The sequence below is a fragment of the Polyodon spathula genome, chromosome 1 (assembly GCF_017654505.1).
Source record: "Polyodon spathula isolate WHYD16114869_AA chromosome 1, ASM1765450v1, whole genome shotgun sequence".
NCBI lineage: Eukaryota > Metazoa > Chordata > Actinopteri > Acipenseriformes > Polyodontidae > Polyodon > Polyodon spathula.
The window spans coordinates 24,416,356-24,432,313 of NC_054534.1; the positions used below are offsets into that span (position 1 = coordinate 24,416,356).

The window sequence follows — 15,958 nt, forward strand, 5'->3', positions numbered from 1 at the left end:
TCAGTGTTCACACATCAACAATAAGCCAGTCCCTCCACAAAGCTGGCCTGTATGGACAGGTGGCAAGAAAGAATCCATTACTCAAAAAGCCTCACCTTAAAGCACGTATGGAGTTTGCGAAAAGGCATGTATATGATACTGCAGACATGTGGAAAAGGGTTTTGTGGTGAGACGAGACAAAAATGGAACTGTTCGGTCTAAATTCCAAGCGTTACGTCTGGCACAAGCCCAACACGGCACATCACCCAATCAACACCATCCCAACTGTCAAGCATGATGACGGCAGCATCATGTTATGGGGATGCTTCTCTTCAGCAGGGACTGGGAAGCTTGTCAGGATAGAGGGAATCCTTGTCAAGTACAGATGAATCCTTGAGGAAAACCTGTTTGAGTCAGCCAAGACTGAAACTGGGGAGGAAATTCGCATTTCAGCAGGACAATGACCCAAAGCACAAATCCAAAGCAACACTGGAGTGTTTGTTAAAGAAGAGAATTAATGTTCTTGAGTGGCCCAGTCAAAGTCCTGACTTGAATCCAATTGAAAATGTATTGCGAAGATTGCAGTCCATCCCCAACAAACATATCAGAACTGGAGCAATATTGCCATGAAGAATGGGCAAAAATTTCACCATCCTACTGTGCAAAGCTAGTAGAGACCTATCCAAAAAGACTCATAGCAGTAATTGCTGCAAAAGATGCTTCTACCAAGTACTGACTTAAGGGGCTGAATACTTATGCAACCAGTACATTTCATTTTGTACATTTTCTTTGCAAGTTTTGCTGACATTTAACCACCTCTTCATATAACAGTGTTCAGTTTAACCACTACAGCTTTGAATAAAAAAAAAAAAAAGTTTGTTTGAAAAACTGCGTAAATTATTTATAATTCAACAAAATGTGACATTATTGGTAGGAATACTTCTGCAAAGTTATTTGTTATTATTCTTAGTCGGGCTTCCAATTATTGAACAGCTGCTTCACAATAAAACATAACCTTTCTCTGATATGTCCTCTGAAAACGCACCAAGTCTACACACTAATGTAAAGCTCTGTAGCCTCTCGCACGAATAATCAAATACAGTTCATTATTCAAGGTTGATTCACACGGATGAATATAACTCCTAAGAATTTGTCCGAGCAATGAATTTATTAAACATGCAGCCAATTACACAACTAACATGGTACACAGGATATTACGATAAGCAAGATACACAATTATACAATTAATATTATATGGAAAAATGTTATGATGAGCAATCAATATCACGTGCAAAACTAAAAACTAAGATACCAAGATCAATGTATTCTGCTAAGCATTCTTTGAATTATCTGTACTGAATTTTACTGACATCCAAACTAACAAGCATGCTTAATATCACACCGACCAGAGAGAGAGAGCTTATTATAGGAGCAGTAAGTTAACCCTTTAAATGTAGACCTGGGTCTAAACCAAAAAATAAATGTAGAAACTCATATTACCAAGCTTATTTAATACTCCCATTTATCTTTTCTTGTAGGAGAAGCCCTGATGTTCAAGCTAAAGAAGAACTATGGAAACATATTAAGTGAGTAAACACCACAATTATGTTTCTATGCAGCCTATACCAATATGTTTATGTATATTATGTGCATTCTAGTGAGGGACCTTAATTTTTTTTTTTTTTTTTTTTTTTTTTGGAACAACCCCACCAATGAGAAACTCATGCTTGTTTTATTTTACAAGTCATTATTGCATTTTTTTTGCTAACAAGTTTTGCATTAGATAGCCTAAACATTAGAAAATATTATTTGGATATTTGCTGCCACCTGGCTCTGATTTCAGGAGTTGCATTTCTGCTGGTCAGCAAAAAAAGAGACCGAAGGACTACATAGACCAGTTAAAACTGTGTATTGTTGTTGTTTACATCATTGCTGTTATTTGCAGGAAAGAACTTGTAGATCCATCTGGTTTAACTGAAGAGCAGTTAAAGGAAATCCCTTACAAGAAAGTGGAGTGAGTAAAACATTTTTTTTTGGGGGGGGGGGGGGGGGGGGGTCCTGAATTTATTTGAATTTTAAATTAATTGTGTATAATGACTTCTGTTAGAACTCAAGGTGACCCTGTCAAGATCAAGCACTCCCATTCACCGAGGAGCTTCCGACAGCACCGCCGCTCCCAGTGCTCTGATGGAGAGAGATCTGTGCTTTCAGAAGTAAAGTAAGTGGGAATAAATTATTTAACTGTAAAATAACCACCACTTAACTTTATAGTTAAAAAACTTTGAATTTAGTTTTTACCTTGGGGCACAGTGGTCTTTGTCAAAGTTAAATGTGCATCCATTTCTTGTTAAACTTACAAAAATATCAACAAATGTCTTGATGTACATTAATGCATACTTTTGTGTCCCGACATTAGCCTTCTGAGTAGTTTGTAATTACTTGTATATGCTTACTATGTTAATTGCCAATTCACAATAAACTGTTATCATGTCTTAACCCTTTTTTACTGTCAGATATTGCTTTCAGAAACCATTATTATTATAGATTGGCTTCTGTCTGTTTAGGTGTAGTTGTGAGAGGCGTCGGGAACCAAAGTTTTTGCCATGTTACAGTAAAATAAATAACATGGTGTGTTTCTGAAAACAGTTCCTGTCGAGTTAACCAAACACTGGATAGTGATATCAGTCATGTTGAATTACCCCACTGCTGCTGTTGCTGACATGCAACACTACTTTACCTCATTTAGCTCAAGGACTGACCTGGTTCCTCCATTACCTGTTACTCACACAGCTGATTCCCAGGGCCCTAGAGGTCCTCCCTCCCAACAGGTCAGTTAATCATCTAAAGATGTTACTTCTGAATATGTGTGTCAGTCTTTACAACTGTTTGTATTATTATGAAATGGAAAAATACACAAGTGTGTGCTTTGTTGCGTAAATAACTTTTGAGCAGATGTTAACACGAGTAGTGTTTATTAATGCACATGTATCAGTTTTAGATTATTTTGTGGATTTACCCTCGTAGAAGACTGCCAACTACTATTTGGATTATTTTAACCACATTATAAAGTTAACCACATTATAAACCTTCTCTTTGTGACTAGCATCCTATTACAGCTCACACTGTCAGTCCCATTTCAACAAAAAACTGGTTTGATACTGTGATTTATTAGGGCCAGCACTCTTATTTTACTCAGCCCCTGGTGGTGTAATTGATAATTGAGGAACTGCGTTGTAGAACTGTTGCCGTTTGGAGTGAATCCATTTTTTTTTTTTTTTTTTTTTTTTTTTTTACAGAAGAAAAATGGATCTAAAGATAATCTTTCAGAAAGCACTGAGCTGGATGTAAAATGCAGCACGAAGATTGTGAAAACAGTTCACACAGCAAGGCTGAAAGCAGAAACGTGACCTCCACCCAGGAGTATTTAAAACACATCTGCTATTGCTTGAAACCGAAAACGTGAATGTTCCCAAGATCTCATCTCTCCCACAATCCCAGGGAGGAGTTAAATTAAACAAATTGTACATAGAAGCTGTAACATCGCCATTCATCGCGTTGTAGAACATTTTATTTCACTGGTTCTTTACTTCAGCAAACTGTTGATCTGTACATCTGCTTCTTGCATGGTAATAAACTACAATATACAGAAGACATATGTAAGACCCAGTTATTTCAATATGTTTTAGGCTGCTTCAGCATTCCATGGATATGTCCCTGGCAAGTTTATTCTAATTTGTTGACAGTGGACACAAGAATAAACAAGACCAATTTAATGTTGTATATATGCCATTAGCTCCAAGCTACTTGACCTCCATTTTATACAGTATTAAACTTTGTGTGTACCTAATAGCTACATAAAATAAACGTGTATATTTGTAACGTCCCCCCCCCCCCCTCCGTTAAGGATCTAGTTATAAGTTCCCATAGTTTTTGTGATGAATTTTAAACATCCAAGTGGAGAGCTTGAATAAGTCTGGAACTCCCTGCTGCCAGTATCTCATAAACCACTTCAGATGTCACATTTTCAGCTGAAAAGATCGAATGGTTGATTTCACTCAAACCTTAGATTTAAGACAACTGCCATATGTGACTTTTAGCATCTCAAATTTTATATAATGTGTTGGTGACCGTGACATTGACCTAACAATACACTTTGAGTTAATACCTTTGACAGGTAAAGCTGTATCATTTGATTTTCTCAATTGAGTTCAACTACTGTTGTTGTCCAATTAAAAGTAACCTACACTGATGTAACCTCTGGCCATATCAATGATACAGACCACATGCTTTGACAGTGTCTGTATTGTTAGTACACAGCTCTAGATCATTACTTTAAATTACAAGTGCCACATTGTTTGATCAGTTGGTCACATTAATGACACAGATCACTCACTTTCATAGTGTCTTTACAGATGTTACATAATGATTCTGTAGTGTAAGTGTTTTCCACTATAAATGAACTCCCATTTTTGGTTTTGCCTTTCTGCAATGATCAACATTAACAAACAGGAATAATTTCCCAAATATCTTATCCAGTTTACACAATTTCTCTCCACACTTTTAAACTTCCCTGCAGGTTTCACATTTATATTGCCCCAGTGCAGTTTGTAACGAAATAACCCAAGACAATGTCTCTCAATGTGCTACTGTTGGACAGAAACCATGAAAGACACAGTGTAGAATGGAAACTTGAAAAATTATATGTAAACATTTGGGAATAAAAGAAAAACCTGTTTGCTTTTTAAGCTAAAAAGATTGAAGAGGACATTTTAAAATGAGTAATTCAGCTACAGACTGCAGTAACAAGCAAAACTGTTAAAAAAAACAAAACAAAAAAAAACACAAGTTACTTTGTATTTCATTTTTTATTGGCAAGATGATTAACGCTTTAAATTGCTGCACTGCAGCAATCAATGCCCATCCACATAACAGATCATTTACAAGGCCTCCAGAAAGGTGATTGTCAAACTGGAAGAAGAAAAAAAAATAAAAAAAGTTTACATGGTACAATTACTGTTGCCTACTGATGCAATAAAAAGGTATGCAGGATTAAAGACATATATAAATACATACATAAAATAAATAGCTATCTGGCCACATACCAAAATCTGATGTTTTAAACATCCAACTCACTCATACTCAGGCTATAATTATATTAGGTCATGCAGCACATGTTTCTTCTGCCATGAATAACGTAGAGGGTGTATATTCCCAAAGCTCAAGAAAAACAGCAAAATGACACTGTCTGCCTTTTTTGAGACTCCATTCATAAGGAGCCATGAATGGGCAACACAAAGGCAAGTTATTACATAAGGCTAAGCTCATATTAAGTTACACTAAATGATAAAAGGCAGTACAATGAAGACTCAAGCCCCAGTCATATGGTCAGTTCTGGTACAGTCCTAAAAGCTTTATGCCATTCTTTTAAAACTCTAGCACCCAAAAAATACTCCAGGACTTGACATGCATATTTTATATAAATTTGGCTTTTACTGGAATGCATCATGTAGACATTTCACTCTGTGAAAGTGTTTAAATTATATACATTTACCAGTAGCTTACCTCCAAGTGTGATCCCAGGGAGAAGTGCAATTCATCACAACTACCCATTGGACAGTACCTGCAAAATGTAATTCCAATCAACACACAGCAGAAGTAAAAAGTAGAATCTTTTGATATCTGAAAGACATCTGTATTGTTGTCCTTGCTGGGTAACTTAATACAAGGTACACCGTTGAGTACCTTGAGAAAAGCCTATGCAAGGTTCACTGTATGCCTAGTTTGACACCTCATTCATCTGGAAAATGCAATGAATGGGCAACACAAAGGCAAGCATTGCAGGGCTTTGTATTTATGAGTATCTAAGTCTTTGATAAAAGCAAACAGGCAACAAACTCGTGTAAATGCCTTTGCATTGTCATGTTAGTGGAAATAAAATGAAAATATGCATGTACTGCCCTACTGCAAAAGTCCAAGAATTCAAATGAATGGAACCTAGCTATAATAACAGTGCTATTTCACTTTTTAACCCTTTGCAGTCCTATGTTGGACTAGGTCCGATATTACCATTTTCCCTTTTCAAGCCGATGTCGGACCCTGTCCGACATCAAACAGACGTAAAGCACAGGTCTCTAGTCGTTTTTTCTCCTGAATAAGCCAAGAACACCTTTCAATGGCCGAATAAAGCAGAAAAAAAAAAAGAAAAAGCGTATCTGATAGCCCCATGCATCACATAGATAACACGGACATGAAGGAGATACTTCTGCATCCTGTGTTCAAAGAATACCATAGACATTTGCAGAGCTTTTTGAGATGCTATAGTAATAAAATAATGACTTGGATCAGATTATTGCGGAGTTTGGTGATAAACGAGTGATCAGGAGAGGATTTCAGTATGCACGTCTATAAATAGGTATGTGAAAAATACAGCGAACAAGGGGTGGGGCTTGGCTGAAGATATAGTACTGGGTGTGCTTTAACGATTCAGTGCCTTTTAAACCCGTTTTACTCTTGAAAAAAACATTTTAAACAGCACATGTAAAATTAGCAGCGTGTGTGAAAATAAATTGGACCCGAAGCACCTGACAAGCGCTGAATAAATGGACTGCAAAGGGTTAAACACATATTAGCCAAGACTGACCATATTTCAGTTAGGATACAAAAACAGGTTAAAAAGAAGTTATTGTTTTAAATTGTTACATTGCACAGATGTAAATTCTGCAATGTTTTCTGCTTGGTTTAGCTAGAATATCCTTCCAGAAATACAACTTATCATTTTACATACCTTCTCACTAGCAAGAATGACATTTTGAATTCAATCAAATCACTGCATCAACACCATACCTAAGAGGGGAGAAAGTATCCAAAATGTAATTAGCATCCAGACTACCACTTTTTTTTTTTTTAAATGGTATTGCTATTTACGATTAAAAAAAAAAAAAAAAAAAAACAGAACTGTTTAAAGTTTATTTAAAAGTCGCTGTCCTTGCCAGGTAACTTGGAACAAGACACACAGTTCAGTTCCTGAAGGAAAGCCTATGCAAGATTCACTGTATGCCTTGTTTGACACCTCACTCATCTGGAAAATGCAATGAATGGGCAACACAAAGGCAAACCCTAATAAAAACACTAATTAAAATATTAGTCTCGCATATCTGACAATAAAAACTTTGCTTGAAAAGAACTGACAAAACATGTTTGTCTGTGCTGAAAAAATATTTGATTAAAAGGGGTTTTGTAAATCTATTAACCGTAATCATAATCTATATTAAACCACTCACATTTGCTGAATAAAAGGAATTCTGCATTCACGTGTCTGTGTTTCCTGACCACAGTTCAGCTGACTGTACCGACAGGACCATTCCTTTGGTGTTATCTACACAACATGTGGTTCATCATGCCCTTTCTCTGCTCCAGCAGCTGGAACATACACATTTTAAAAGTTGATTAAGCACAAACATCTGACAATATTAAAGTATCCCTCCTCATTTTAATATATTTTTACCTCTCCTCCTGGCAAATCAAAATTAATTCAGGGAGGGAACCATACTAGAATATTGTTGTTTTTTTTTTTCTTTAGCGCACATATATCTCAGAAATATATTAATATCCAATCAGAGTCCAAGGTGGCATATCACTAACACGTCATGTCTGCTGGACAAACTGCGAGGACAGTTTTTCTCTCTCTCGTCTTTCTCGCTCAAACTCAAATTTAAAAATGCTTGGTATTACAAAATAAAAAAGGTATGACACCCCTGTCCTTAAATTTTGGTAGCGAGCATGCAGATTTAACATTGTGAGACAAAGCATTCCTTGAATGGGGCGTACAAAAGTTTCACTCTCAGTATGCACAATTGTCTTTGCTTGGAACAGATGTACTTGTGGTGGTTCAATACAGTAACAGATACTAATCACACATGCCAGGTGTTTTATTTTATTTCACTTTTTTTTTTTTTAATGTGGCATTTCGAAATCTAACATTAAGTACTACTGCGATGGCTTCCAGTACACTAGTGATATTTTGTATTTTCTTTCATTACATGTTAAATAAAAGATCTAAAGTATGTTCATATAGTTTTTTTTTTTTGTTTGTTTTTTTAATTATGTCTCAATACTAAAATTAGGCGATGCAAAACATGTGTACTGGTTGCAATATTGTCAAATTCACTACTGCTACTTTCTGTCTACCTTTGACACTCCATTTATAAAAAGAATCATGAATGGGCAACATAAAAGCAAGTTATTACATAAGGCTAAGCTCATATTAAAGTTACAATAAAAGGCAGTACAATGAAGATCAAGCCCCAGTCATGTGGTCAGTTCCAGTAAAGTCCTAAAAGCTTTATGCCATTCTTTTAAAACATTAGCACCCAAAAAATACTCTGGGACTTGACCTGCTTATTTTATATAAATTTGGCTTTTACTGGAAAGCATCATGTAGACATTTCACTCTGTGAAAATGTTTATATTATATTCATTTACCAGCAGCTTATCTCCAAGTGTGATCCCAGGGACAAGTGCAATTCATCACAACTACCCATTGGACAGTACTTGCAAAATGTAATTCCAATCAACACACAGCAGAAGTAAAAAGTAGAATCTTTTGATATCTGAAAGACATCTGTATTGTTGTCCTTGCTGGGTAACTTAATACAAGGTACACCGTTGAGTACCTTGAGAAAAGCCTATGCAAGGTTCACTGTATGCCTAGTTTGACACCTCATTCATCTGGAAAATGCAATGAATGGGCAACACAAAGGCAAGCATTGCAGGGCTTTGTATTTATGAGTATCTAAGTCTTTGATAAAAGCAAACAGGCAACAAACTTGTGTAAATGCCTTTGCATTGTCCTGTTAGTGGACATAAAATGAAAACGTGCATGTACTGCCCTACTGCAAAAGTCCAAGAAATCAAATGAATGAAACCTAGCTAGAATAACTGTGCTATTTCACTTTTTAAACACATGTATTAGCCAAGACTGACCATATTTCAGCTGCCACATTTTAATCAGGATACAAAAACAGGTTAAAAGATGCGATTGTTTTAAAATGTTACATTGCACAGATGCAATATGTTCTGCTTGGATTAGCTAGACGAACACCCTTCCAGAAATACAACCTTTTTTTCATTTTTACATACCTTCTCACTAGCAAGAATCACATTTTGAATTCAATCAAATCACTGCATCAACAGCATACCTAAGAGGGGAGGAAATATCCAAAATGTAATTAGCATCAAGACTTTTTATATAATTTGATTTATATATATATATATATATATATATATATATATTATTATATATATATATATATATATATATATATATATATATAAAAAAAACAGAACTGTTTAAAGTTTATTTAAAAGTTGCTGTCCTTGCCAGGTAACTTGGAACAAGACACACAGTTCAGTTCCTGAAGGAAAGCCTGTGCAAGATTCACTGTATGCCTTGTTTGACACCTCACCCATCTGGAAAATGCAATGAATGGGCAACACAAAGGCAAACCCTAATAAAAACACTAATTAAAATACTAGTCTTGCATATCTGACAATAAAAAAAAAAAACTTTGCTTGAAAAGAATTGACAAAACATGTTTGTGTGTGAAGAAATATTTGATTAAAAGGGGTTTTGTAAATCTATTAACTGTAATCATAATCTATATTAAACCACTCACATTTGCTGACCAGAGTTCAGCTGACTGTGCCAACAGGACCGTTCCTTTGGTGTTATCCATATTCATCAGCATTAACCCTTTCACTGCTCCAGCAGCTGGAACACACTTTTTTAAAAAAAAGTTGATTAAGCACAAACATTGACAATATTAAAACATATCCCTCCTCATTTAAATACGTTTGCCTCACTTTCTGGCAAATCCAAATTATGGGAGGGAACCATACTACATATTTTTTTATTTAGCATACATGTGTTAGTACTATAACAGTAAAGTAAATAACTCCGCTTACTGTAGTTTATTTACCTGTAAAAACAGCAGAAGCAGACGGGCATGAGTTGCCATGAAGCAAACACACACACACACACACACATATATATATATATATATATATATATATATATATATACACACACAAACACAATGTTTCAATGTACGTGTTACTTTTTCCTGAGATGCTACAAATTTAGAAGACAGCGCTTTTGATAATTGGTGACGTTAAACATTTCCAATTGCCGTCTCCTAATGTTTGCATAAGCACATTTTTCACCTCTCTCACGTCGCAGTGCAGACACGTGGAAGGTGAAACACATTGGCATCAATACTGCAAATTTCTACCGATAAACAAATTAAGACTAAACATTTTAGCAATTAATGTTTTAAACCTTGTTACTTTGTATTCATTTTTACAAGTGATATTTCTGCCCCTAAACACATACGGTATGGCTTGAGTGTGCTACAGAGCTAGGCCTAAAAATCAAGTTATTCCAAAGGAAGGTGAACTGTAGGCATGCACACATCACAAAGCTGTTTAGCGTTTCTATAAACTGCACAATCTTATAAACTGCCCCACTGCAACTTCCTAATCACTGATGTAAAGTAATGTTTGAATGATTTTAACCATACTCACGATACACTACTATTTTTTCACGAGGTTACGATGCAACACATTGTTTCCGTGTAGACTACAAGAAGAAAAAGACCCTCGACAGGAAGTGACATCAGTATGACAGAGCTTCCAGTGCAGCACCCAACATCCAATCAGAGTCTAAGAAGGTGCATCACTAACACGTCACGTCTGGACGGCGGACAAACTGCGAAAGCAGGTTTTCACTGGCTTGTTTTTTGCTCAAACCCAATTTTAAAAAGCCTTGGCGTGCCAAAATAAATTTTAAAAAAGTACTTAAACAACAAACACCAATACAGACACGATACAAACAGATGACCCCCATGTCCTTAAATTTTGGTAGAGAGCGTGCTGCTTTAACATTGTGAGACAAAGCATTCCATGAACAACGGGACGTAGAAAAGTTAATTTCGCTCACAGTATGCACAATTGTCTTTGGAATAGATGATTTAATATAGTAACAAATACTAATCACTCGTGCCAGGTGTTCTATTTTATTTCACATACAGTATTTAACGAAAAACTTTTGTTTTTTATTTTGTTTGTTTTTTTTTTTTATGTGGCATTTCGAAATCTAACATGAAGTACTACTGTTATGGTTTCCGGTAGACTTTTACGATATAATTTTGCGATACAATTGGGTGATGCAAAGCATGTGGCCATAGCTGTAGTACTGGCAGTAATATTGTCAGATTCACCACTGCATGTTACAAAGACTAATGTAGCATTTGTGATACTGAAGACTTTCTTCTCATTTAAACAAGGTAACCTGCCATTTGGATTAAGAGAGGTTGGAAAATTGCTCCTATTGTGTTCAATGTGATTTCAGAAAGCACTGGAAAGTAGGATCAGAAAGCCATTTTGGGTTGTTCAGCCCACACTACCCTCTAGGGTATATGTGAACCAATGTCTTCAAAGGGAGGTTTACAGGAAAATAAATCAAATCTTTCAAATTAGGATTTTTAAAATTGGTTCTTTTTTAATTGAGGGATACAGTCACAATTGATTATTAACATATTGTTTTGTGCCTTGTTTGAACTCTAGTAATAGTGTACACCAAAACATTTTGGACTATGACAAGGAAGAGCAGCTCAAGAGCCAATTTAATGAAACATTTAAAAGCATTTGACCTCACTGAGAGAGAGAGAGAGAGAGAGAGAGAGAGAGAGAGAGAGAGAGAGAGAGAGAGAGAGAGAGAGAGAGAGCAATATGATTAAGTGAGGATATTAAAAGGATATCTTAAGAATTGTAATAACTATCCTTGCCAGGCAGAGCATTCATGTGTGCAGATGTATGAGCATCTTCAATATATAATCTCCATAGGGGATTTCATCACCAGCAAGGGGGGTAATAACTTCTAATTACTTGAAAACAACAAAAGTCAGTACAGCATGATTACAACCAACTTGTCGTTTTATAACTTTAAGATATTACTAGAAATTATTTATCATGAAGAGACCAACTTCATGCAAGAGTATGTTTTTAAATAACTTATTTAGACTTGTCCATAAAACAGTACCCTATTTGTCCTCATGTGTGGCCCACATTATTGTTTTTTTTTTTTTTTCAATTTAGTTTTCTCAGCAACATTTCATAATGTAATCCTCCAGTGATAATGAACATGCATTGAAACACACTGATAAAAATAGTTGACTAATGATATATCCTGTCTGGAATAACATAGTCACTTAACTATAGAAGGATAAATAAACAGGGAGTCTGGAGCTTATCTTGGATACGTTTTAAATGTAGCATGTTTGGCGTGAGCTGTAGACTGAGCTATTCAATCCTCATCCTTTTTACATGGCCTGTCACATACATTGGGTTCCATCTAGTTTAAGGGTTGCTTGTGACCTGGCACCACAATAACACATGAACTGACTCAATAAGATGGAATTCAAACACATTGCTTAATGTATTATCCATCAATATTTCCAAAACGAAATGTGGTTAAAATAATGAAGCCAGAAAACCGATGTTGTGTTCTGCACTAGGCATTTCACAAAAAGGTCATCAGTAAAGTTAATGGTTCATATTTTCAAGCTTCTGGATTTGTAGCAAAGCTGGCCAAAGATCAAGGAAAGCCAGTATAAGAAATTATTTATTTGGACTGGCTGAGCTTGAACAATATTTATCCTGGGAAACAGGTATTTTTATCATTAGCAGTAGGGCACTGTATGCCAAAACACATGCGCCTCATGTCTGTGAAATGTAGCAGCTGTGTGTGCTGGGTATTCCTTTATCACAATATGTCTGCGTCGTAACTGTTGTGTGAAAAATTGTCCTGACCCAGTCCTTAAATCTTTGTTGTATACTGTGTGGAAGGCGCTTTGCTTTACACCTCTGATATTATCATGCTGACATTCTATTTCAATTGTTTTTCATGGCAGGTAACCAACCTTCTGTTGCCAATTGCACTCATTCCCCTCTCTGAATAGGCTGTGGAACAGCTAGGAGGGTGGTGCCAAGTACAGAGCATGCCAAGTTAAACTGGAGAACTGTACTTCAGCATTTTGGCAGAATAATATATATATATTTTTAAAAAGTTCATACTGGTTTTTAATATCAGTAAAAAATACTCTACACTATTTTTCAATATATATATATAGTACTATAAAGGATTTTAAAAAACAAGAAAAGCGAATAAAGGACCTGTTACACGAATCAATGCGCTGGCAACATAAATTGCAGCAACGTGTTTGCTGTGACGTCACCGCGGGGAATTTGATCTGTTACACGATACAACGAACAGGTAACCCGCATTCGATACAAATTGCCTTTAATCCAAGCAATAGCCAATCATATTTAAGAACTACGTCACGTGGTTCTGGGATTAACAGTTTGAAATGGGAGCCGTTAAATAAAAAAAGGGCCTTAAGTAGGGCTTGGAGTTTGTCATGGAAAATTCGGACGTAAATCACGGAGCAATCACGATCAATGCGTTCAAAATCACGAGGAAAATGACACAGAGAGAATATAGTCACGGGGATAAAAAAAACAAACAAACAAACAAATACAATAACTATCTTTAATAAAAGCATATTGCGTCGTTGGTGCGCACAGGTTCAACAAAGAAGCACGAGACAATCAAATTAAGTTTAAATGTGTTGATTTTATATTTGCTCTGCAACGGTGACAACCTAACAGTAGCATTTATAAGCGCTGAACTAAGCAGAGAATAACGACAAACGGGAAAGGGTAAGAGACAGCAAGCCTAACACTCTGGGGGCGAGAAATACACACGAGGATCACACAGAGAGGGTGTGGGGCTGACAAGAGACATGTACATTAAATTAAGAGCAACCGCACAACAATTAAACAACAAGTGGAACAATCATTTCAATTAAAAAGAGGAAACTGTTCAATGTATGTCACGCAGCGAATGCTGGCAGTTAGTATAGTACACTCACATGCACGCACACATACAGACCCACTGAATTTATGAACTGTTAACATTCACTAAGTATTTAATGGAACAGCTTAGTTTGATTCAGAATTGTTTTTTCTTCTCCAAAAAAAAGGACAGGAAGTACGGTTTTGGAGTTACTTCAAAATATGTAACGATAAACGATAAATGCAGTTTTTAAAACGTGAAATTTAATGTTAAGGAGAAACACTTTCCACTAAAATCACTTAGAGCTTGAACACAATTTACTGACATCTCCGCAAGTCACGCACATCAGCAAAATCGAGGACAATAGCAAAGGTCACGGAATCCGTGAAACCCGCAACCACCGTTACTAAATCCCAGCCTTAGCCATAAGTGCACATTTACTAATGAATTTGATAGAAGATGAATTAAAACACAAACGCCAACGAAAGAGTATTTGGGTTAAGAAGTGGCAGTCTTACAGCGACAGGAAAAGGCTGCTTTCACAGTTTACTGAATGAGCTTCAAAGCGACGATACAATATACAGTAATACGATATATTTTATTTATTTATTGGCAGACGCCATCTATCTATCTATCTATCTATCTATCTATCTATCTATCTATCTATCTATACACGCACACACACACACACATTTTTTTTATTACATGCTACGTGTATGCACATTACACAGGGATGCACAGAAAGCGATTGCTTTTTTTTTTCCTTTGGTCAATCATAATAAAAAAACTGCTTTTCATGGTTATATTATCACAGTGCTGCGGAGACTTTATGTGAACGAAAAGTCACACATACAGTATAATCGTTTGCCATTTTTGTATTACTTTAGTATTTTCCCATTGGAAATGTTGTTTTTTTTCTGACTTTATGTGAACGAAAAGTCACACATTTGCCCGTTTTCCCATTGGAAATAGTGATATTTTGAAATATCATTGTCCTGATTACAAAAGCAAAGTTTGTGGGGAATAATAGCAATTTTCTATACTTCTGAGGCATAAGCAATTAGGAAATAACACTTACTACCCAGGAACAAAATAAAAAAAAAATTGTTACAGTGTTATATTTGGCTGTAGGAGCTGTTTGGATGCTTTGTTTATTAAACCCCACATCAGGTTAGCTTCTGCTACGTGACACTGCAATTGGAACACTGTGTAAATAACTGTAAATAAATAAAACCCGGATGTCTGTGTCTGCGTGTCCTTCGCAATCCCTCTGACTTTCGCAGTCGATTCCCACCCCCTATTACGGCGTTTAAAATACTAATGCAGCAAAACTGGAAATTAGGACTGTATTGTATTTGAATTTGTAACAAGTAATTACCTCATCCAAATATATAGGTAACATCCACATTTGTGGTTTGGAATTTTTTTTTTTCTCCACAGCAAATAAAATACAACGGTGCACTCATAGATTTATGAATTTAAATGCAAGAGACCCGTTATTACAGTGTAACTGGAAAGACAGCGAGACTGGACTCGGCAACTCAATAGCAAATTGAACAAGCAGATGCAGTACTGTGCTAGTCAGACTACATCATTGTTCAAATGTGTATAGCGAGAAATTCCATCTCCGGTCTCTTCCGTTTATTCAGTTGCTGCCAATATGACGCATCTTAACATCTGCTTATGTTGAGGAACAAGCTGTAAAATAACAATTTTATGAGGTTCATCAACCTCGAACAATGCTAAATCGGGAGTACTCACAAATAGCCACTGGGTCATGGGTGAATATTAATGTATGCTGATCTCTGAAGATGAATAATCGTCAGATTGAAAAGCCTGGCAGTAATATATCTCAACTTTTAAATAAGGGGTATTCATGTTCTTTTGCCACTTGAGTCCATAGTTCCCCAGTGGTTTTCCTTTGCATTACATATCCAGTATAACCATTCTTTGTGCTGAACTACTTTAACTCATACCAAATGATGTGTAATGATTTAATTGGTGCACAATGACAGCTTCTATAGTATGAGCAATGTAAGATTGAACCTCAAAGGGTTTTTATTTTTA

General features: G+C 36.0%; 1 protein-coding gene, 1 long non-coding RNA gene and 5 other non-coding genes across 7 annotated transcripts in view; 1 reads left to right on the forward strand and 6 right to left on the reverse strand.

Moving 5' to 3' along the window:
- The window catches only part of LOC121315906 (band 4.1-like protein 4A), an 87,497-nt gene extending 83,872 nt beyond the window's left edge, over positions 1-3,625 (forward strand). Inside the window, exons 20-24 of the mRNA XM_041250504.1 lie at positions 1,518-1,565; positions 1,925-1,993; positions 2,087-2,197; positions 2,726-2,807; positions 3,276-3,625. Coding sequence (XP_041106438.1) covers positions 1,518-1,565; positions 1,925-1,993; positions 2,087-2,197; positions 2,726-2,807; positions 3,276-3,386 — 421 coding nt within the window. The 3' untranslated portion in view covers positions 3,387-3,625. The remainder of the gene's footprint in view (positions 1-1,517; positions 1,566-1,924; positions 1,994-2,086; positions 2,198-2,725; positions 2,808-3,275) is intronic.
- Positions 3,626-4,829: 1,204 nt separating this feature from the next.
- LOC121315913 lies at positions 4,830-10,645 on the reverse strand. Its single transcript, XR_005950344.1, has 7 exons — positions 10,561-10,645; positions 9,654-9,758; positions 9,118-9,176; positions 7,260-7,398; positions 6,764-6,822; positions 5,542-5,599; positions 4,830-4,947 (listed from the first exon to the last, which is right to left on the reverse strand). It is a non-coding gene; the product is annotated as an uncharacterized LOC121315913 (long non-coding RNA).
- Positions 5,149-5,279, reverse strand: LOC121325956. Its single transcript, XR_005951394.1, has one exon. It is a non-coding gene; the product is annotated as a small nucleolar RNA SNORA13 (small nucleolar RNA).
- On the reverse strand, positions 5,676-5,810 carry LOC121325946. Its single transcript, XR_005951392.1, has one exon. It is a non-coding gene; the product is annotated as a small nucleolar RNA SNORA13 (small nucleolar RNA).
- On the reverse strand, positions 6,957-7,091 carry LOC121325935. Its single transcript, XR_005951390.1, has one exon. It is a non-coding gene; the product is annotated as a small nucleolar RNA SNORA13 (small nucleolar RNA).
- On the reverse strand, positions 8,606-8,740 carry LOC121325950. Its single transcript, XR_005951393.1, has one exon. It is a non-coding gene; the product is annotated as a small nucleolar RNA SNORA13 (small nucleolar RNA).
- Positions 9,347-9,481, reverse strand: LOC121325940. The gene has a single exon (XR_005951391.1). It is a non-coding gene; the product is annotated as a small nucleolar RNA SNORA13 (small nucleolar RNA).
- Positions 10,646-15,958: the final 5,313 nt, after the last annotated feature.